Genomic DNA, 23,328 nt, shown 5'->3' with positions numbered 1-23,328 from the left:
TCACAGTCGACCACCATAGCAACTTCCTCGAGGTAGACCGGCTGAAATACACGGGCAGTCCTACTGTAATCCGCAAGCTGAAAGCTCACTTCAGGAGGTACGCAAGTTGTGAACGACAATGGATTGCAATTCACGTCAATCGCATTCCGCCAGTTCGCGAGAGCATGGGATTTTGAGCACCTGTGCAGCAGTCCAGGCAATAGCAAAGTGAACGAGAAGGCAGAGTCAGCTGTTAAGACAGCGAAGCAGATCATGACAAAGAGCAAGGAATCGCGATCAGACCCATACCTAGCGATGTTGGATCATTGCAATACGCCTTCACCAGGGCTGAGCACAAGTCCCGCTCAAAGCCTGATGAATCGCCGCACGGGAGCACTTCTGCCCACCACTGCAAGCCTACTCGAACCTAGGGTAGTAAAGAACATGAACGCATGAAGCAGCGCGTGCAATTACAACAGGTCAGCAAAAGACCTTCTCCCGCTTCGTGCAGGGGATACAGTGCGAATGCAACCCCTCGTACAAGGAAAATGGGTTGGGAGAATGCTGTCATTACTCGCCAGCTTGCCGAGCGATCATATGTGGTTCAAACCCCATCTACCATCGCAATCGGGTACATCTCCGCAAGACCAGTGAGAACCTGCCAGACGAGCTAATCGCGAGTCAACACGCGAAGCAAGGCAGTAACGTCAAAGACCAGGGTGCATCTACTACCACGACCAGCGCGCAGCATGCATTGAATCAACAACCAGCGACTACAGAAGACAAAACGCCCACAGGGCAATCTGAAAATAAGGACATAACCATATAACCATATAACAACTACAGCACGGAAACAGGCCCGTTCGGCCCTACCAGTCCACGCCGACCACTCTCTCTGACCTAGTCTCATCTACCTGCTCTCAGACCATAACCCTCCAATCCCCTCTTATCCATATACCTATCCCATTTACTCTTAAATAATAAAATCGAGCCTGCCTCCACCACTTCCACCGGAAGCCCATTCCACACAGCCACCACCCTCTGAGTAAAGAAGTTACCCCACATGTTACCCCTAAACTTTTGTCCCTCAATTCTGAAGCTATGTCCCCTTGTTGGAATCTTCCCCACTCTCAAAGGGAAAAGCCTACCCACGTTAACTCTGTCCGTCCCTCTTAAAATTTTTAAAACCTCTATCAAGTCCCCCCTCAACCTTCTACGCTCCAAAGAATAAAGACCCAACCTGTTCAACCTCTCTCTGTAGCTTAAGTGCTGAAACCCAGGCAACATTCTAGTAAATCTCCTCTGTAGCCTCTCCATTTTGTCGACATCCTTCCTATAATTTGGCAACCAGAACTGCACACCATACTCCAGATTCGGCCTCACCAATGCCCTGTACAATTTTAACATTACATCCCAACTTCTATATTCGATGCTCTGATTTATAAAGGCAAGCATACCAAACGCCTTCTTCACCACCCTATCCACATGAGATTCCACCTTCAGGGAACAATGCACAGTTATTCCCAGATCCCTCTGTTCCACTGCATTCCTCAATTCCCTACCATTTACCCTGTACGTCCTATTTTGATTTGTCCTACCAAAATGCAGCACCTCACACTTATCAGCATTAAACTCCATCTGCCATCTTTCAGCCCACCCTTCCAAAAGGCCCAAATCTCTCTGTAGACTTTGAAACTCTACTTCATTATTAACTACACCACCTATCTTAGTATCATCTGCATATTTACTAATCCAATTTGCCACACCATCATCCAGATCATTAATGTAAATGACAAACAACAGTGGACCCAACACAGATCCTTGGGGTACTCCACTAGACACTGGCCTCCAACCTGACATACAATTGTCAACCATTACGCTCTGGTATCTCCCATTCAGCCATTGAATATGGATAATGGACCAATGATAAGTGACTCGGACAAACCAGTGGAAACCCGCTCAGGGCGAACTGTGAGGATGCCAAAGCATCTCAGAGACTTTGTTGTGAATTGATTTGTCAGTGACAGCTATCATGTTTGATAGTGCATATTTTTAGAAGTTCATAATTTAGAAGTTCATAATTGTTATAGTAATGGGAATTTATTTTTGCCACATTTGCTGTTTATCTGACAGTTTTTCTCTTTTGAAAAGAGTGGGGATGTTGTGATATATGCTAATGTAATGTATGCTAATGTTGGGAACGTCTTAATCAAGTCCACACATGCTCGTGCGCATGCGCGGGAGTCCTTCTTCTTGAAATTGTGTCTCCAAACACCGCCCATACCGTTACTCCATCACGTTGCAGGCAGGTTTGCCACTGCTGCACGGGTGGTTTTAAACTAAATAGTGGGGAAGGTGTTTCAAATGGGGTAGGCAAGGATGGAGTTAAAGGGAAAGAGAGTATAGGAATAATTAAGAAACACCCCAGAATTAACAGGACAGAAAGTTCATGAAGCAATAGGAGAGAATGGCCAAGTGTAATAGGAATTGATGTGGAAGCTGAGATGAGCAATGGATTAAAAGTACTATATCTGAATGCACGGAGTATAAGAAGTAAAGTGGAAGAGCTTGAGGGTCAGTTAGAGATTGGTAGGTATGACATTGTGGGGATTACAGAGACGTGGCTGCAGGAGGACCAGGGCTGGGAACTGAATATTCAGTGTTATATTTCCTATAGAAAGGACAGGCAGGTGGGCAGAGTAGGTGGGGTAGCTCTGTTGGTCAGGGATGGAATTCAGTCCCTTGCAAGGGGTGACATTGGGACTGACGATGTAGAATCACTGTGGATAGAGACCCCCAAATTCAGTTCCTCTGGATTGGAGGGTAGCTTATGTTATCCCACTTTTCAAGAAAGGAGTGAGAGAGAAAACGGGGAATTATAGACCAGTTAGCCTGACATTGTTGGTGGGGAAGATATTAAAGAGGTAATGACGGCACATTTAGGGAGCGGTAAAAGGATTGGTCCAAGTCAGCATGGATTTATGAAGGAGAAATCCTGCTTGACTAATCTTCTGGAATTTTTTGAGGATGTGACAAGTAAAATGGATGAAGGAGAGCCTGTGGATGTAGTGTATCTAGACTTTCAGAAAACACTTGATAAGGTACCACACGGGAGGTTGGTGAGCAAAATTAGAGCACATGGTATTGGGGGTAGGGTATTAACATGGATAGAGAATTAGTTGGCAGACAGGAAGCAAAGAGTAGGAATAAAAGGGTCCTTTTCAGAATGGCATGCAGTGGAGAGTGGAGTGCCGCAGGGCCGCAACTATATACAATATATATTAATGATTTGGATGATGGAATTAGAAGTAACACTAGCAAGTTTGCAGATGACACAAAGCTGGGTGGCAGTGTGAACTGTGAAGAGGATGTTAGGAGGTTGCAGGGTAACCTGGACAGGTTGGGCAGAAGCATGGCAGATGCAGTATAATGTGGATAAATGTGAGGTTATCCACGTTGGCAGCAAAAATAAGGAGGCAGATTATTATCTCAATGGTGTCAGATTAGGTAAAGGGGAAGTGCAACGAGAGCTTGGTGTCCTTGTACACCAGTTACTGAAAGTAAGCGAGCAGGTACAGCAGGCAGTGAAGAAAGCTAATGGCATGTTGACCTTCATAATGATAGTATTTGAGTACCGGAGCAAATAAGTCCTTCTGCAGTTGTTTAGGGCTCTGGTGAGACCACATCTGGAGTATTGTGTGCAGTTTTGTTCTCCTAATTTGAGGAAGGACGTCCTTGCTATTGAGGCAGTGCAGCGTAGGTTCACAAGGTTAATCCCTGGGATGGAGGGACTGTCATGAGGAAAGATTGGAAAGACTAGGCTTGTATTCACTGGAGTTTAGAAGGATGAGAGGGGATCTCATAGAGATGTCTAAAATCATAAAAGGACTAGACAAGCTAGGTGCAAGAAAAATGTCCCAAAGTTGGGGGAGTCCAGAACCAGGGGACACAGTCTAAGAATAAAGGGGAGGCCATTTAAAACTGAGGTGAGAAGAAACTTTTTCACCCAGAGAGTTGTGAATTTGTGGAATTCTCTGCCACAGAAGGCAGTGGATGCAAATTCTCTGGATGAATTCAAAAGAGAGTTAGATAGAGCTCTGGGGGCTAGTGGAATCAGGGGATATGGGGAGAAGGTAGGCACAGATTACTGATTGTAGATGATCAGCCATGATCACAATGAATGGCGGTGCTGGCTCGAAGGGCCAAATGACCTTCTCCAGCACTTATTTTCTATGTTTCTATTTTGTGTCTGTCATCAGTGTAAACTTGTTCCTTCCTATAAATTCTGTGAATCGTGTAGAATATTCATTTTAAGTGTATGAGTACATTCTCACTGCAATCTAAATTTGAAAGTTGTGCTTCTTTTGATGCAGCCATTCAAAATGGAAGTGATAGACTACTGGTTCTGGACCTTTGAAAGCATCTTCACATCTTTAACCTCTTTCAAAATATTCCACCAAAGCTGCCAATTTGACCAAAATATTTTGTCACCTAATCTAATGGTCTAGATTTTTGCTGTGTTTTGCCAGATGTCCTTCAGTGAACTGTTACCATCCACCCAGGTAAACTCCAGTAAGTTGGGAAATTTTTCACAAGAGTTCGATCTTATTGGAATTTCCTCAGTTTACAAACTAGGGAATCTATTCTGAGGCCGTGCGTGAGGCAAAACATTGGTAAACTCACTGATTTCAAAAAAAGTCCCAAGGGCGAATTAATTTCCAAAGTCTTGTCAAATTTAGTTTAGTTTAGTTTGGTTTAGTTTAGAGATACAACTGAAAATAGGCCCTTCGGCCCACCGGGTCCACACTACCCAGGATCACCCGTACACTAGTTCTATTCTACACACTAGGGTTAATTTACAGAAGCCAATTAACCTACATGTCTTTGGAATGTAGGATGAAACCGGAGCATCTGAAGAAAACCCACATGGTCACAGAGAGAACGTGCAAACTTTGTACAGACAACACCAGTAGTCAGGATCGAACCTGGGTCTCTGGCGCTATAAGGCAGCAACTCTACTGCTGCGCCACCATGCTTTCAATGCTCCAAGTAATTTTCTGCTAATTTCAATAGGTCAAGGCAAAATGGGAAAATGTCACGGGCATGTTTGAAAGGAACTAAATTAGAGACCCGGGTTCGATCCCGACCTCTGGTATTGACTGCGTGGTGTTTTCACGTTCTCCCTGTGACCATGTGGGGTTTTCTCCAGATGCTCCGGTTTCCTCCCACAACCCAAAGATGTGAGGATTTGTAGGGGCCTCTGTAAATTGCTGTCAGCATATGGGGAGTAGATGCAAACGTGAGATAACATAGAACGCATGATTGATGGTCATTGCGGACTCAATGGGCCGAATGGCCTGTTTCCATTCTGTGTCTTTCAATCAAAGGGAGAAACTGAAATATGAAAAACCTATAACCACTATAAAAAATAAGCAGTAAAGGTTTATGTAAATAAATAAATGGATAGAGAGCAGCTAAAACAAATGGGGGGATTCTATAGAGAATTGGGCTAGAGAATTAGTAACAGCAAATAAAGAAATGATAGACACAAGGAACTGCAGATGCTGGAACTGGTAGATAGTAGAATTGGTAGATATGTTGAATATTTTTTTAATTAAAAATCTGTCATCATAATTGCTAATATATAATTAAGACATAAGAAAAGTACAAATATAAGAAAGGTGCAATCATTCCTTGGCCCACCTTCTCATCTGACCTGGATCTTGTTGTAAATCTCCACATTATCAACTATACCACCAATTTTAATGGTAAATGCCATGGTCTTACTCAAAAATAAGTGATGAACAACAACATCTTTGGTGTTTCTAGGACGTTTTAGTAGACATGGAGCTGTCCGTCGAAGAATGAGGCAGCACATGAAATTCGTTCAACACCATTTTAATTCCCTACACCACTCCTCTCTCGCCTCTCTCCTCCCTCTGCCGCGCGCCAGCTTCCCATACTCCCCTGGGGCACCTCGCGACCTCTCCTGAGCCAAAGGTTATGTACTGTGCATGGTTCACCACCAGGGGCTGCTACAACACATCGCTTAGGCCTTTGTTTATGAGGTTATGAGCAATAGGGTGGCACAGTGGCACAACTGGTAGAGCTCTGCCTCACAGCACTGGAGACCTGGGTTTGCTTCATACCTCAGATGCTGTCCGTGTGAAGTTTGTACATTCTCTCTGTGACCACCTCTGGGTGCTCCCACACCCCCAAAAAATCCCGAATGTGTGTAAGGAGTGGAAGAGAACGTGGAATAACATAGCTCTGATGTGAATAGGTGATCGATGGCCGAGTGGTCTCAATGGGCCAAAGGGACTGTTTCCATGCTGCTTCTCTGACCATCTAAACACTTCAGGACTTTCCCTGATTTCATCACCTCTGGCGATCTGCCCTCCACAGCCTCCAACCTCATCATTCCCCAGCCCCACACGGCCCGCTTCTACCTCCTCCCGAAAATCCACAAGCAGACCTTTCCCCCCCTTGTCCAATACCTTCCCACCTACATCCAAGAGGGTTTCCGAAAACAATATGTGCTAGTCCAGCTTGAGGAGGGACCATATTGGATCGGGTTCAGGAAACAAACTTAGGCAGTAGGGTTTGGACTGAATAAACCTGGACCTGGGGGGGGGGGGAAATGGTGCTAATTTGGAGTAAGGGAGACTACAACATTCTTAGTTAGGAGCTAGATAAATTGGAAGCAGTTCTTATTGGCTAAGTCCACATCTGACATGTGTGAGTCATATAAGGCCTGTTGATCAAAGTTCAGGTTCTGATCATGTTCTGATAAGGAGGAAGGACAAGTGTGGCAAGATAAGAAAACCTTGGATGGGGTAAGAGGTTTTAAATTGTGTCAATAAAAAAGCAATTGTAGAAAGAGTTAAGAAGATGATGTTAGACACGGTCTTTGAGGAATATAAAGCCAGTAGAAAAAAAAACACAAGTGGGTGATTAAAAGAGTCATAGAGTCAGAGAGCGATACAGCTCGGAAACAGGCCCTTCTGCCCAACGTGCCCACACTGGCCAACATGTCCCAGCTACACGAGTCCCTGCCTTTGATCCATATCCCTCCAAACCTGTGCGTTTGCCTATGTTTGGTCCATATCCCTCCAAACCTGTCCTATCCATGTATCTTAAATGTTGGGATAGTTCCAGCCTCAACTACCTTCTTTAAAAGGGATAAAAGGAGCAATGAAATGTCTCTGGCAAGTTGAATTAAAGAATATCCCAATGCATTTTATTTGTACATTAAAACCATGAGGGTTACCAGGGACAAGGTAGGACCACTCAGGGATAAACAAGGGAATTTGTGCTTGGAGTCTGGGGGGGTAGGCGAGATACCAAAGGTCAATGTGGTGAATACTAATATGCAAGGGCCGTTTGAGATCAAGAAGGAGGTGATGCTGGGGCTCTTGATGAGCATTAATGTGAAGACATTCCAAGGGTCTGATGGAATCTATCCCAGGTTAATAAGCGAGACAAGAGAAGAGATTGCAGGAGCCTTGATAAAGATATTTGTATTTTCTTGTCACAGATGACGACCTGGAGGACTGCAGAATATCCAATGTTATTACATATAATAACACTAATGTTATTATTTAAGAAGGGACATCAAGATAAACTAAACTGAATATGAGATGGGGACATAGGGATAGGGCATAGGGACATAGAGAGAATCCAGGGAATAATGGGTCAGTGAGCCTCGTGTCAGTGGGGAAGCTGTTGGAGAGAAATCTTTGGGATAGGATTTACTCCCATTTGGAAGGGAATGGGCTGATTAGTGACAATCAACATGGGTTTGTATGCGGCAGGTCATGTTTTACTAAGTTGATGGGGTCTTTTGAGGAAGTGATGAAGGTGATCAAAGAGGGTAGGGTGGTGGATAGAAACATAGAAAATATGTTCTATCGGGAGGAGGCCAATTGAACCTTTGAGCCTGCACCACCATTCAAGATTCAAGATAGCTTTATTTGTCATCCAATATTGGACGAAATTCAGTCACCCACAGTCCAACAATAAAAACATTAAATAGGCATTAAAATTACACATTACACATTGGTGATCATCCACAATCAGTAACCTGTGCCTGGCTTCGCCCCGTATCCCTTAATTCCATCAGCCGAGAGCTCTATCTAACTCTCTTTTAAATTCATCCATGAATTGGCCTCCACTGCTTTCTGTGAATTCCACAAATTCACAACTCTCTGGGTGAAAAAGTATCTTCTCACCTCAGTTTTAAATGGCCTCCTCTTTATTCTTCGACTGTGGACCCTGGTTCTGGACTCCCCCAACATTGGGAACATTTTTCCTGCATCTAGCTTGTCCAGTCCTTCTATCTCTCCCTCCTAATCCCATTCTCCTGCCTTCACCTCTGACCCCCATGCTAATCAAGAATCTATCTATCTCTGCCTTAAATATATCCACTGACTAGGCCTCCACAGCCTTCTGTGGCAAAGAATTCCACAGATTCACCACCCTCTGACTGAAGAAATTCCTCCTCATCTCCTTCCTAAAAGAACGTCCTTTAATTCTGAGGCTATGACCTCTAGTAGTTTTAACTCTTGTATGCAGAGATATATCCAGGCCGTTTTTGTTGCTGGAAATTTGAGTCCCCTACCGAGAGTACAGTCAGTGCTTTTTCCAAGTCCTTTTCACCCTGGAGAAGCACTAATGAATCAGGTGAGAGATGACAGTAGATATTAATGTGGAGGGAGTTTCCATGCCCATGTTTAGTGTGTTAGGATGACTAACTGCATTGATCTTACATCGAGCCCATATGGGTTGCTTTGCTTCCATAAGCATTTTGTAATTCTGTAGTTGAACACACTGCTCTGATATATGAAAGTCTTAAACATTAGATTCATTTTGGAGACAATAGAAAATGCAGTCTTCAAAACAACCTTTGATTTATTATTTGTATACCACAAAGAGTTGCTCATATCATCAATCAATGTACATTTATTAACTATAAATTTATAATAATCACTATTTCTTACAAAACAATCTGTAGCACCTTGTCAATTAATAATCACCTGAGGCTACGAAAGAAAATAAGAGCCCATGATATCAGAGGGAAGACATATTGGCTGGATGCATAAGGCAAAGAGGTAATAAAGGGGGCTTTTTCTGGTTGGTTGCCAGTGACTAGCGGAGTTCCGCAGGGGTTGGTGCTGGGACTGTTACTCTTCACATTGTATATCGATGATTTGGATGAGGGAATTGAAGGTTTTGTGGCCAAGTTTACAGATTATATGAAGATAGGTGGAAGGGCAGTTAGACTTGATGGGTCAAATGGCCTAATTCTGCTCCTACAATTTATGAACAATCTGGAATACGGGATTGATACCATTTTGTTTGATGTCTATTCAAGGATTTAGAGCAATGTGGTTGAATTAAGTTAGATCAACAATGATCTCAATGTTTCCTTGTTTCCAAAATGTACCATCTCAAATAATTGTCCAAACAGCAATGTTTTTATCATCAACTATCTACCGTGCCAAAATAGTTCATGCTCTACTGGTGCTTGGGGAACTTAATCCATCTTCTAACAATCATAAGAATTCAGGACTAAGATTCATACAACCTAATGTAACATCCCTATTTACACTGTGAGCCCACCTAACTTAACCAGACAGAGGAATCTCACCTAATCATTATCCTACTGATACGCACCCATTTCCTAAAAGCACTTAAAGATAATTTGCTTTTGAGGAGCATGCACATGATATTTGGAAAAAAGGTAATAGGGCCTCTACTCCAGAAGCAAGTCCTTCACTGGTTCCATATAAATATAAAACTGGATAATTTCTTTGAAAATACAGACAGAAAATTAGTCTTGAACCCTAATAGTTCCTACTTTCAATGCTGGCAAAAAATCTGTTGATGCATAATTCTGATTACTAACATCAAGTCTCTCAACTTAGGAAGTTCATTCTTGAACACTGATCTGCAAAGGCATGTAAAAAAAAAATATACATAATCCACGTTTTAAAGCTGAATCCCATCCCCCATCCCAAAAAACCCCCAAAATGAAATCAGATTATGCAGGAAATACTTATCACTTGGAAAATCAAAGGGAAAAAAATCAGGCTCGTTGACCCTTTGTTTCTCTGTCCATAGACATTGCCTGAGTTGCTAAGTTTTAGGTTTTATTTGATAAGTCCAGCATTTGCAGTTTTTCACTTTACAGTCTCAAAATAATAAGATTTGTATTTTCCATGTTTACTGATCTCATTCTTCTTCACAGTTACCAACTTGCAGTTTGACAATTCCTTTCGTGTGAAGCTGCATAAGTTTGAAAAACTCAGCAGGCAATGAGTGAGCTTTTGACGGCAACACATTATCGTAGTAATGGTGGAAGAACATTTTCCCATGCACATCGTTGGAGAAGGGCCAGAATCCATATAACCGAACTTCTTCACACATCTCCAATGCTGCACTTAATATTATGAAACCACTAGAAAGATGTTTCTCCTTTACACCTTCATTTTTCCAGAATTCAACAATGGATCCTATATATGAAGGATTTAAAAACACTGCATGCTGATTTGTTCCAAAATCTTCCAGAGTATAAAGAACTTTGAATGAAATTGGAGTACAGAAAGAATAAGCAAATGCAGGCAACATTATAAATGCATCTTTATATGCTGACAAATGGTCTATAAATGGTTTTCTCCTTAAGTTAAGTTTTTGAAATCTGAAAAACAAAATAAAAACATTATTTATATTAAATTCTGAAATTTAGGGAAATCATCTGTGTCCCAAAATATTTTTGGCAAGTGGTTATGAGAATCTGTAAGTAAATGTTGCCAACTGATTCTAGTGATTTACACTTAATTTTTAAGCTCTTGTAAGGGAACATGTTTCTGTTCAGATACTATAAGACAATGACATAGCTAAGATTGGTGGGAATGCACAGAGCTGGTTCCAATCAAGGTCATGGTTGGGGCAAAGAAAGTCCACGGGGTTTATGAGGTCAGGGATCTAGTGAGTATTTCATAAACTGTATCTTCCCTGTTTAAGGCAAAGGGGGATTCAGGTCAAGTTATGTCAGCTGGATCATCCGTGCCCCTAGAATGGTGTTTAAGAATAAAAATTTCTGAGCCAATCTGCCCAGTTATTACTGTATCCAGATTACGGGAATGGGAATGCAAAGATAATAACAGGCTTATCGCTCTATGTTCCAGTTAACATGTGGCTGTTACAATGCTTGATACCCACCCGACACAACCTGAAGCAGAGCAACAGCCGAGTGCACTGTTGGGAGGGGGACTGAGGAACAAGTAGAATTTCAAGATGAAAAGACATTTTGTGGAAAAATATTTTTTTTGCACACAATGTAAAACTTGTCAAGATATATTATGATTGCTTTTGAAGACCTTTGATCAGTGGCTGCTTCACTTACTGAATGTGTTACCATTTAGTCAGATATTTACTATGAAATTGGATCATAGTATACTGTTGTAAGATCATCCCAGCAAACACATCCGGCTGAAATTAGTTTAGTTTAGTTTAGTTTAGAGATATAGCATGATAAAAGTCCCTTCGGCCCACACCGACCAAACATCACCCATACACTAGTTCTATCCTGCTTACGAAGGACAATTTACAGAACCCAATTAATTAAAAACCTGCACGTATTTTGCAGGAGAAAACCCATGCGGTCACAGGGAGAACATGCAAACTCCGTACAGACAACACCTGTAGCTGGATTAAACTAGAGGGCTGTAAGGGAGCAACACTACCGCTGCACCACTGTTAAATTGAATTGATCACATTGACAAGATACTAAGGGGAGTAAGAGGCATCCGTGGCTGACAAGGGAAGTTAGGGATGGAATAAACTAAAAGAAAAGATGTATAACATAGCAAAGAGGAGCGGGAAGCCAAAGGATTGGGCAACTTTCAAAGGACAACAGAATGTACCAAAAAGGGCAATACGGGCTGAAAAGATGAAGTACGAGGGTAAGCTGGCCAAGAATATAAAGGACAGTAAAAGCTTCTTTAGGTATGTTAAGAGAAAAAGATTAGTAAAGACAAATGTGGGTCGCTTGAGGGCAGAAACGGGTGAAATTATTATGGGTAACAAGGAAATGACAGAAGAGTTGAGCAGGTACTTCGGATCTGTCTTCACTAAGGAAGACACAACCAATCTCCCAGATGTACTAGAGGACAGAGGATCTAGGGAGACAGAGGAAGTGAAAGAAATTTGCATTAGGCGAGAAATAGTATTGGGTAGACTGATTGGCCTGAAGGCTGATAAATCCCCAGGGCCTGATGGTCTGCATCCCAGGGTACTCAAGGAGGTGGCTCTTGAAATCATGGATGCATTGGTGATAATTTTCCAATGTTCTATAGATTCCGGGTCAGTTCCTGTGGATTGGAGGGTAGCCAATGTTATCCCACTTTTCAAGAAAGGAGTGAGATAGAAAACGGGGAATTATAGACCAGTTAGCCTGACATCGGTGGTGGGGAAGATGCTGGAGTCAATGCTCCTATACTCAACTCCTCTTGTCATAAAGGCCCACATGCCTGTGGTGATGAAGTGCTTTGAGAAGTTGGTTATGATAGATATCAACTCCTACCTCAACAAGAACCACGACCCACTACAGTTTGCCTACCATCACAACAGGTCAACAGAGGATACAATCTCACTGGCTCTCCACTCCACACTGGACCACTTGGACAATAAAAACACTTACATCAGGCTATTGTTTATAGACTACAGCTCAGCGTTCAATACCATCACCCCCTCCAAGCTGGGTACCAAGCTCACGGAACTGGGTCTCTGCGCATCCCTCTGCAATTGGATCCTCAACTTCCTCATCCACAGACCACAGTCTGTTGGGATTGGCAGAAATACTTCTTCCTCATTAACAATCAGTACGTGAGCACCTCAAGGCTGCGTGCTCAGCCCCTGCTCTACTCACTCTATACTCATGACTGTGTTGCCGGACACAGTGCGAACTCCATTCACAGTGCGAATGGTATGTTAGCATTCATAGCAAGAGGATTTGAGTATAGGAGCAGGGAGGTTCTGCTGCAGTTGTACAGGGCCTTGGTGAGACCGCACCTGGAGTATTGTGTACAGTTTTGGTCTCCTAATCTGAGGAAAGACATTCTAGCCTTAGAGGGAGTACAGAGAAGGTTCACCAGATTGATCCCTGCGATGGCAGGACTTTCATATGAAGAAAGACTGGAAAGACTAGGCTTGTACTCGCTGGAATTTAGAAGACTGAGGGGGGATCTTATAGAAACATATAAAATTCTTAAGGGGTTGGAGAGGCTAGATGCGGGAAGATTGTTCCCGATGTTGGGGAAGTCCAGAACCAGGGGTCACAGCTGAAGGAGAAGGGGGAAGTCTTTTAGGACCGAGATGAGAAAACATTTCTTCACACAGAGAGTGGTGAGTCTGTGGAATTCTCTGCCACAGAAGGTAGTTGAGGCCAGTTCATTGGCTATATTTAAGAGGGAGTTAGATGTGGCCCTTGTGGCTAAAGGGATCAGGGGGTATGGAGAGAAGGCAGGTACAGGTTACTGAGCTGGATGATCAGCCATGATCATATTGAATGGCAGTGCAGGCTCGAAGGGCCGAATGGCCTACTCCTGCACCTATTTTCTATGTTTCTATGTTTCTATGTCTTCAAGTTCGCCGACGACACCACCGTTGTTGGACGAATTACAGACGGTGATGAGTCAGAGTATAGAAGTGAGATCGACCGATTGACCAAATGGTGCCAGCGCAACAACCTAGCTCTCAATATCAGTAAAACCAATGAACCGACTTTGGAAGAGGAAGGATGAGGACCCACAATCCTGTTTATATCAACGATGGTGGAGAGAGTCAAAAACTTCAAATTCCTGGTCATGCATATTTTCGAAGATCTTTCCTGGACCCAGCACACTGATGCAATTATAAATAAAGCACATCAATGCCTCTACTTCCTGAGAAGACCAAGGAGATTTGGTATGTCAGAGAGGATTCTCTTGAACTTCTACAGGTGTACAGTAGAGAGCATATTGACTGGTTGCATCATGGCCTGGTTTGGCCACTTGAATGTCCAGGAGCGGAAAAGACTGCAAAAAGTTGTGAACACTGCCCAGTCCATCATCGGCTCTGACCTCCCCACTATCGAAGGGATCTATCGGAGTTGCTGCCTAAAAAAGACAGCCAGCATCATCAGAGACCCACACCATCCTGGTCACACACTCATTTCACCCCTGCCATCGAGAAGAAGGTACAGGAGCCTGAAAACTGTAACGTCCAGGTTCAGGAACAGCTTCTTCCCTACAGCCATCAGGCTATTAAACACTACAACCTCAAATAAGCTCTGAACTACAATAGACTTATTATTATCATGATTGCACTACTATTGTTGGTTTTTTGTGTATGTGTGTATATATATATATATGTGTGTGTGTGTGTGTGTGTGTGTGTGTGTGTGTGTGTGTGTGTGTGTGTGTGTGTGTGTGTACTTATATGTGTAGTTATACACACACACTGTTTTTTCTCTCTCGTTTATCATATTGTTTACAGTGTACTATGTTTACATAATATGTTGTGCTGCAGCAAATAAGAATTTCATTGATCTATCTGGGACATCTATATACTAAAACTCTCATTTGTTTTTTTGTTCGTTCCTGAACTACAGCCAAAACGGTACACAATAGCACGACAATGTTAGGCCCACCTTACTCACCGTCATCCCTTTGGTGCTAATGGAAGAAATTTCATTGAAATTGGTGTTATATTTTTAAAGTTATTCACATTTTAAATTTTAAATCTATCTCCTAGGGAGGGAGGGAGGGAGGGGAGAGGAGGGAGGATGAGGGGTTTGAGGGGGATGGGGAGGGGGGGGAAGGGGAGGGGGGAAGGGGAGAGGAGGGAGGAGGGAGGGAGAGGGCAGGGAGAGGGGGAGGGAGGGAGAGGGCAGGGAGAGGGGAGGGCGGAGAGAGGTGGAGGGCGGGGAGGGGGGGAGGGCGGCGAGGGCAGTGAGGGGGGGAGGGCGGGTAGAGGGGATGCGGGGATGAGGGGGAGGGGGGGAGGAGAGGGTGCTGCACCAATGCAGGAGAGGTTTGGGTCCAACGGTAATCCACGGTCTAATATGACAATAAAACACTCTTGACCTGACTATATATATTCAGACCATGGAGATTTGTCTACCTTCATACACTATAGTACCTTCAGCACCTCTTTGACCGTAATACAAAAGAGTCTGGGTCATGTTGCTTAGTCAGTCTAATTGGTTTCCCCACCCAGATAGATTCAGGCTGAACACAATGGGAGAAATTATTGACATTGCTGGTCAATTGCAAATGAATGACAAGATAGTCTGCACCCAATACATCAATAATAGCCCTTCACCAATGTTTCAACATAAGCAAAAGATTGTGCAATAGTTGCACTGATGTTAAAATGTAGCTTGTTAAAAGGGTGGGAACATCCACTGAAATGACAGTGCCTTTGCTTGTAACATTAATTGTAAATAATGGCAATTGCTGAGTTGGGTGTGCACACAAATAACTAGTGAGCACATTCTGAAAGGAGGGTTTAAACTGCAATGGCATGCGGGAGGAATATGGGCAGGGAGACAGAGGGAGAAACAAGAAGAGTAATAAGGGACAAAAAAAGAAAAAAAATACAAGTGGAAAGCAAGGAGAGCAAACACAAGAGACAAATTGGGTCATGGTGCAAATAAAAGCTAAACGTAAATGTCATGTGCCTTAATGCACAGATCATTTGCAATAAGTTAGAAGAATGAACTAGTTAAGATCAATATAAATGCGAACACGATTACAGAGATCTGATGCAGGTTGCCGAAAATTTTGAAATGAACATGCAGAGGTATTCAATATTTAGCAAGAATAGAATCATAGAGTGATTTAGTGTGGAAAAAGGCCCTTCAGCCCAACTTGCCCATACCGGCCAACATGTCCCTGCAATACTAGTCCCACCTGCCTGCGTTTGGTCCATATCCCTCCAAACTTGTCCTATCCATGTACCTGTTTAACTGTTTCTTAAACGTTGGGATAGTCCCAGCTCCAACTACTTCCTCTGGCAACTTGTTCCATACACCCACCAACCTTTGTGTGAAAAAGTTACACCTCAGATTCCTGTTAAATCTTTTCCCCTTCTCCTTGAACCTGTGTCTTCTGGTTCTCGATTCCCCTACTCTGGGCAAGAGAGTCTGAGCATCTACCCGATTTATTCCTCTCATGATCTATACACCTCAATAAGATCACCCTTCATCATCCTATGCAAGGAATAGAGACCCAGCCTATTCAACCTCTCCCTATAGGTCAGACCCTTTGGCCCTGGCAACATCCTTGTAAATCTTCTCAGAACCCTTCCAAGCTTGACAATATCTTTCCTATAACATGGTGCCCAGAACTGAACACATTACTCCAAATATGGCCTCACCAATGTCTTATACAACTGCAACATGACCTCCCAACTTTTATACTTGATACTCTGCCTGATGAAGGCCAATGTGGCAAAAGCCTTTTTGACCACCCGATCTACCTGTGACTCCACTTTCAGGGAGCTATGCATCTGCAATCCTAGATCCCTCTGCTCTACAACACTTTCCAGAACCTACTATTCACTAGGTCCTGCTCTTGTTAGATGTCCCAAAATGCAACACCTCACCTATTTCTGCATTAAATTCCATCAACCATTCCTCATCCCACTTGGCCAATCGATCATGATCCTGCTGCAATCTTTCACAACCATCTTCACTATCAGCTAAACCACCCACTTTTGTATCATCAGCAAACTTGCTAATCTTGCCCTGTATGTTCTCATCCAAATCATTGATGTAGATGATAAACAGTAACGGGCCCAGCACCGAACCCTGAGGCACACCACTAGTCAAGGGCGGCCAGTCCGAGAAGCAACCTCCCATCATCACACTCTGCTTCCTTCCATTAAGCCAATTTGCTATCCATTCAGCTATCTCTCCTTGGATCCCATGCTATCTAACATTCCAGAGCAGCCTACGATGCAGAACCTTGTCGAATGCCTTACTGATATCCATATGCACGACATCTAGAGCTCTGCCCTCATTGACCTCTGGTCACGTCTTCAAAAAACTCAATCAGATTTGTGAGACACGACCTCCCACGTACAAAACCATGCTGACTATCCCTCATCAGCTCTTGCCTGCATAACCAATCCCTCAGAATACTCTCTAGTAACTTTCCAACTACAGATGCTAAGCTCACCGGCCTATAGTTCCCAGCATTTTCCCTGCAGCACTTCTTGAATAGAGGCACAACATTTGCCACCCTCCAGTCTTCCAGCACCTTTCCTGTATTTAAGGATGACTCATAAATTATAACCAGAGCAATTTCCTCTCACGTTTCTCACAATGTCCTCGGAAATATCTGATCAGGCCCTGTAGATTTGTCTACCTTCATACACGATAGTACCTTCAGTACTTCTTCGACGGTAACACTTACTGTTCTCAATACAATTCCATTGACTGCCCCAAGTTCTTCTGTCCTACAGTCTTTCTCCTCGGTAAACACAGAGAAGAAATACTAATTGAGTACCTTGCCCATCTCCTGTGGCTCCACACAGAGGTGACCGCGACCGCTTTGATTCCTGAGATGTCTCATTCTCTCTCTCTAGTTACCCTTTCCCCCCTTATGTATTTATGAAATATTTTGGAGATTTGGAGACCCTGGAGATTTGTCTACCTTCATACACTATAGTACCTTCAGCACCTCTTTGACCGTAATACAAAAGAGTCTGGGTCATGTTGCTTAGTCAGTCTAACTGGTTTCCCCACCCAGATAGATTCAGGCTGAACACAGTGGGAGAAATTATTGACATTGCTGGTCAATTGCAAATGAATGACAAGATAGTCTGCACCCAATACATCAATAATAGCCCTTCATAACACCAATGCTTCAACATAAGCGAAAGATTGTGCAATAATTGCACTGATGTTATAGATATAAAATGTAGCTTGTTAAAAGGGTGGGAACATCCACTGAAATGACAGTGCCTTTGCTTGTAAAATTTATTGTAAATAATGGCAATTGCTGAGTTGGGTGTGCACACAAATAACTAGTGAGCACATTCTGAAAGGAGGGCTTAAACTGCAATGGCATGCAGGAGGAATATGGGCAGGGAGACAGAGGGAGAAACAAGAAGAGTAATAAGGGACAAAAAAAGAAAGAAAAAACAAGTGGAAAGCAAGGAGAGCAAACACAAGAGACAAATTGGGTCATGGTGCAAATAAAAGCTAACTTAATATTAAAAAGGCAAACGTAAATGTCGTGTGCCTTAATGCACAGATCATTTGCAATAAGTTAGAAGAATGAACTAGTTAAGATCAATATAAATGCGAACACGACTGCAGAGATCTGATGCAGGTTGCCGAAAATTTTGAAATGAACATGCAGAGGTATTCAATATTTAGCAAGAATAGAATCATAGAGTGATTTAGTGTGGAAAAAGGCCCTTCAGCCCAACTTGCCCATACCGGCCAACATGTCCCTGCAATACTAGTCACACCTGCCTGCGTTTGGTCCATATCCCTCCAAACTTGTCCTATCCATGTACCTGTTTAACTGTTTCTTAAACGTTGGGATAGTCCCAGCCCCAACTACTTCCTCTGGCAGCTTGTTCCATACACCCACCAACCTTTGTGTGAAAATGTTACACCTCAGATTCCTGTTAAATCTTTTCCCCTTCTTCTTGAACCTATGTCTTCTGGTTCTCGATTCCCCTACTCTGGGCAAGAGAGTCTGAGCATCTACCCGATTTAATTCCTCTCATGATCTATACACCTCAATAAGATCACCCTTCATCATCCTATGCAAGGATGATTGCTTCTCGCCTATTCGCCCAGCCTATTCAACCTCTCCCTATAGGTCAGACCCTTTGGCCCTGGCAACATCCTTGTAAATCTTCTTAGAACCCTTTCAAGCTTGACAATATCTTTCCTATAACATGGTGCCCAGAACTGAACACATTACTCTAAATATGGCCTCACCAACGTCTTATACAACTGCAACATGACCTCCCAACTTTTATACTTGATACTCTGCCTGATGAAGGCCAATGTGGCAAAAGCCTTTTTGACCACCCGATCTACCTGTGACTCCACTTTCAGGGAGCTATGCACCTGCAATCCTAGATCCCTCTGCTCTACAACACTTTCCAGAGCCTATTATTCACTAGGTCCTGCCCTTGTTAGATGTCCCAAAATGCAACACCTCACCTATTTCTGCATTAAATTCCATCAACCATTCATCATCCCACTTGGCCAGTCGATCATGATCCTGCTGCAATCTTTCACAACCATCTTCACTATCAGCTAAACCACCCACTTTTGTATCATCAGCAAACTTGCTAATTTTGCCCTGTATGTTCTCATCCAAATCATTGATGTAGATGATGAACAGTTAACGGGCCCAGCACCAAACCCTGAGGCACACCACTAGTCACAGGCCGCCAGTCCGAGAAGCAACCTCCCAACATCACACTCTGCATCCTTCCATTAAGCCAATTTGCATCCATTCAGCTATCTCTCCTTGGACCCCATACTATCTAACATTCCAGAGCAGAACCTTGTCGAATGCCTTACTGATATCCATATACACAACATCTAGAGCTCTGCCCTCATTGACCTCTGGTCACGTCTTCAAAAAACTCAATCAGATTTGTGAGACACGGCCTCCCACGTACAAAACCATATACATGTTGACTATCCCTCATCAGCTCTTGCCTGCATAACCAATCCCTCAGAATACTCTCTAGTAACTTTCCAGCTACAGATGCTAAGTTCACCAGCCTATAGTTCCCAGCATTTTCCCTGCAGCCTTTCTTGAATAGAGGCACAAGATTTGCCACCCTCCAGTCTTCTTGCACCTTTCCTGTATTTAAGGATGACTCATAAATTTCAACCGGGGCTCCTGCAATTTCCTCTCATGTTTCTCACAATGTCCTCGGAAATGTCTGATCAGGCCCTGGAGATTTGTCTACCTTCATACACGATAGTACCTTCAGTACTTCTTCGACGGTAACACTTACTATTCTCAATACACTTCCATTGACTGCCCCAAGTTCTTCTGTCCTACTGTCTTTCTCCTCAGTAAATACAGAGGAGAAATACTGATTGAGTACCTTGCCCATCTCCTGTGGCTCCACACAGAGGTGACCGCGACCGCTTTGATTCCCGAGATGTCTCATTCTCTCTCTAGTTACCCTTACCCCCCCCTTATGTGTTTATGAAATATTTTGGGATTGTCCTTAATGCTACCCACTATCTCCTAGTCCATTTTTGCCCTTCTGATTCCCTTTTTCAGTTCCCGAAACTCTTCCAGGGATGCACTTAATCCCAGTTGCCTATACCTGTCCCATGCAACCTTCTTGTTTTTGACCAATGCCTCAATTTCCCTCGTCAGCCAAGCTTCCTTATGTTTGCCTGTTTTGCCCTTCACTCTAACAGGGACATGCATATCCTGAGCTTTTGTCAGCATACTTTTAAATATATCCAACTTGGCTGATGTTCCTTTCGCCTCAAAATAACCTGCTCCAGTCAACTTGAGCGAGACCTTCTCTCATACCCTTAAAGTTGAGCATTTTAACTCTGTCCCTATCCATAAATATCTTAAACCTAATCGAACTGTGGACACGGGTTCCAAAAGGCTCCTCCACAAACACTTCAATAACTTGCCCTTCCCAATTTTCCAATACTATATCCAGTGTTGCCCTCTCATGTGTGGGGGCCTCTACCTACTGCTTGAGAAAACTCTCCTGAACACCTTTGAGGAATTGCACCCCATTTAAACCCTTCACACTATGATTTTCCCAGTCAATATTGGGAAAGTTAAGGCACCCATTCCTTCTCTCCAGAGAAGCTGCCTGTCCCGCTGAGTTACTCTAGATTTTGTGTCTACCTTCGATTTGAACCAGCATCTGCAGTTCTCTCCTACACATTTTACCTGCTCCACTGCAAAATCTCCTCAAGGTATGTCTACTTTGAAGAAGTTCTCCTTCACGCCCCGATGAGAGTTTGGACATTTTATCTCTGTACCGCCCACTCTCCTGACATCAGTCTGAAGAAGGGTCTCGACCCGAAACGTCACCCATTCCTTCTCTCCAGAGATGTTGCCTGCCCTGCTGAGTTACTCCAGCATTTTGTGACTACCTTGGGAAAGTTAAAATCCCCTACTACAACAACCTTATTTGACCTGCAGCTGTCTGCAATCTCCTGGCATATTTGTTCTTCTAATTCCCATTGACTATTCGGGGGTCTGTAACAAGGTGATCATCCCTTTCTTGTTCCTCAGCTCCACCCATACAGCCTCATTAGATGAACCGTTCGTAATGTCACCTCTGACCACTGCCGTGACATCCTCCTTAACCTCCTCCCCCCTCCTCTTTTTCCCTCACCCCTGTCTCTCCTGAAGTTCCTGTACCCGGGAACATTGAACTGCCAGTCCTTCCCCTCCCTTAACCAGGTTTCTATCATGGTTACAACGTCCCAGTCGCTTGTACCTATCCATGCCCTAAGCTCATCTGCCTTACCCATCAGGCCCCTTGCATTAAAATTCATGCAGTTTAAACCAACCCTCCTTCCTCGCTCTCCGCCTTTCAACTGCCTATTCTGGCCACTAACCTTTCCCTCACAGTCCTCCATACCAACTTCTAACCTCTTACCTGCCTCTGTCCTGTATGAGATCCCACCCCCCATCTGCATCTACTTCTACATCAATGATTTGAATGAGAACCTACAGGGCCAGATTAGCAAGTTTGCTGATGATACAGAAGTGGATGGTGTTGCAGATAGTGAAAATAGTGTGCAGTTCTGTTCGCCAAATTATAGGAAGGATGTCGACAAAATGGAAAGGGTACAGAGGAGATTTACTAGAATGTTGGCTGGGTTTCAGCACTTAAGCTACAGAGAGATGTTGAACAGGTTGGGTCTTTATTCTTTGGAGCGTAGAAGGTTGAGGGGGGACTTGATAGAGGTTTTTAAAATTTTGAGAGGGACGGACAGAGTTGACGTGGGTAGGCTTTTCCCTTTGAGAGTGGGGAAGATTCCAACAAGGGGACATAGCTTCAGAATTGAGGGACAAAAGTTTAGTGGTAACATGAGGGGTAACTTCTTTACTCAGAGGGTGGTGGCTGTATGGAATGGGCTTCCGGTGGAAGTGGTGGAGGCAGGCTCGATTTTATTATTTAAGAGTAAATTGGATAGGTATATGGATAAGAGGGGATTAGAGGGTTATGGTCTGAGTGCAGGTAGATGAGACTAGGTCAGAGAGAGTGGTCGGCGTGGACTGGTAGGGCCGAACGGGCCTGTTTCCGTGCTGTAGTTGTTATATGGTTATATGGTTATATGGTTATAAACTAAACTGGCAATTATCCTGTCGAGGAGGAATTCCTGGAATGTGTAATTGATGGAACCAACTCGAGAACATGCTATCTAATCTCTGTAATGTGCTATAACAAAGCATTTATTAACAATCTAACTAATGGTGGTGTTTATTGGAGGAACAATCATAACATGATAGGATTATTAATTAAGATGAAATTTAGATTTAGATTTAGATTTAGAGATACAGCGCAGAAACAGGCCCTTCGGCCCACCAGGTCCGCGCCGCCCAGCGATCCCCGTACACTAACACTGTCCTACACCCACTAGGGACAATTTTTACATTTGCCCAGCCAATTAACCTACAAACATGTACGTCTTTGGAGTGTGGGAGGACACCCAAGATCTCGGAGAAAACCCACGCAGGACACGGGGAGAACGTACAAACTCCGTACAGATAGCACCTGTAGTCAGGATCGAACCTGAATCTCCGGTTTCCTCCTTTACTCCCAGCACCTGCATTCGCTGTAAGGCAGCAACTCTACCGCTGCGCCACCGTGCCACAGTTAGAATAGTGGCATCGGAAACTAGGGTCCTGAGCTACTAAATGGGTAGATAGTAGAATAATATTCAAAAAGTGTGTACCTGAATTAAATCAACTATTCACACCTGCCTTTATTTGGTAGTACGAATAAAGGTGTAGGTTATTATCTAAATGAAGTGAGAATCCAGAAATCAGAGGTGCAAAGGGACAAGGGAGTGCTGGTGCAGGATTCCCAAAAAGTTAATCTGCAAGTCGAATCGGTAGTAAAGAAAGCAAACTCAATGCTAGCATTTAGTTCAAGAGGGCTTGTATACAAGAACAGGGATGTAATGCTGAGGCTCTTTAAGGCGCTGGTCAGACCGCATTTGGAATATTGTGAGCAATGTTGGGCACCATAGCTGAAGAAGGATGTGCTGGCTCTGGAGAGGATACAGAGGAAGTTTACAAGGATGATCCCAGGAATGAGTAG

The 23,328-nt window shown here is 43.5% G+C and overlaps 1 protein-coding gene across 1 annotated transcript in view; it reads right to left on the bottom strand.

The window, feature by feature from the left end:
* Positions 1-10,212: 10,212 nt before the first annotated feature.
* The window catches only part of LOC144609317 (alpha-2,8-sialyltransferase 8F-like), an 89,956-nt gene continuing 76,840 nt past the window's right edge, over positions 10,213-23,328 (bottom strand). Inside the window, exon 7 of the mRNA XM_078427749.1 lies at positions 10,213-10,678. Within this exon, the coding sequence (XP_078283875.1) occupies positions 10,213-10,678 (466 nt within the window). The remainder of the gene's footprint in view (positions 10,679-23,328) is intronic.

This window comes from Rhinoraja longicauda, chromosome 2 (assembly GCF_053455715.1).
Source record: "Rhinoraja longicauda isolate Sanriku21f chromosome 2, sRhiLon1.1, whole genome shotgun sequence".
In the NCBI taxonomy this organism is placed as follows: domain Eukaryota; kingdom Metazoa; phylum Chordata; class Chondrichthyes; order Rajiformes; family Arhynchobatidae; genus Rhinoraja; species Rhinoraja longicauda.
This window is presented reverse-complemented; position numbering and strand designations above follow the sequence as displayed.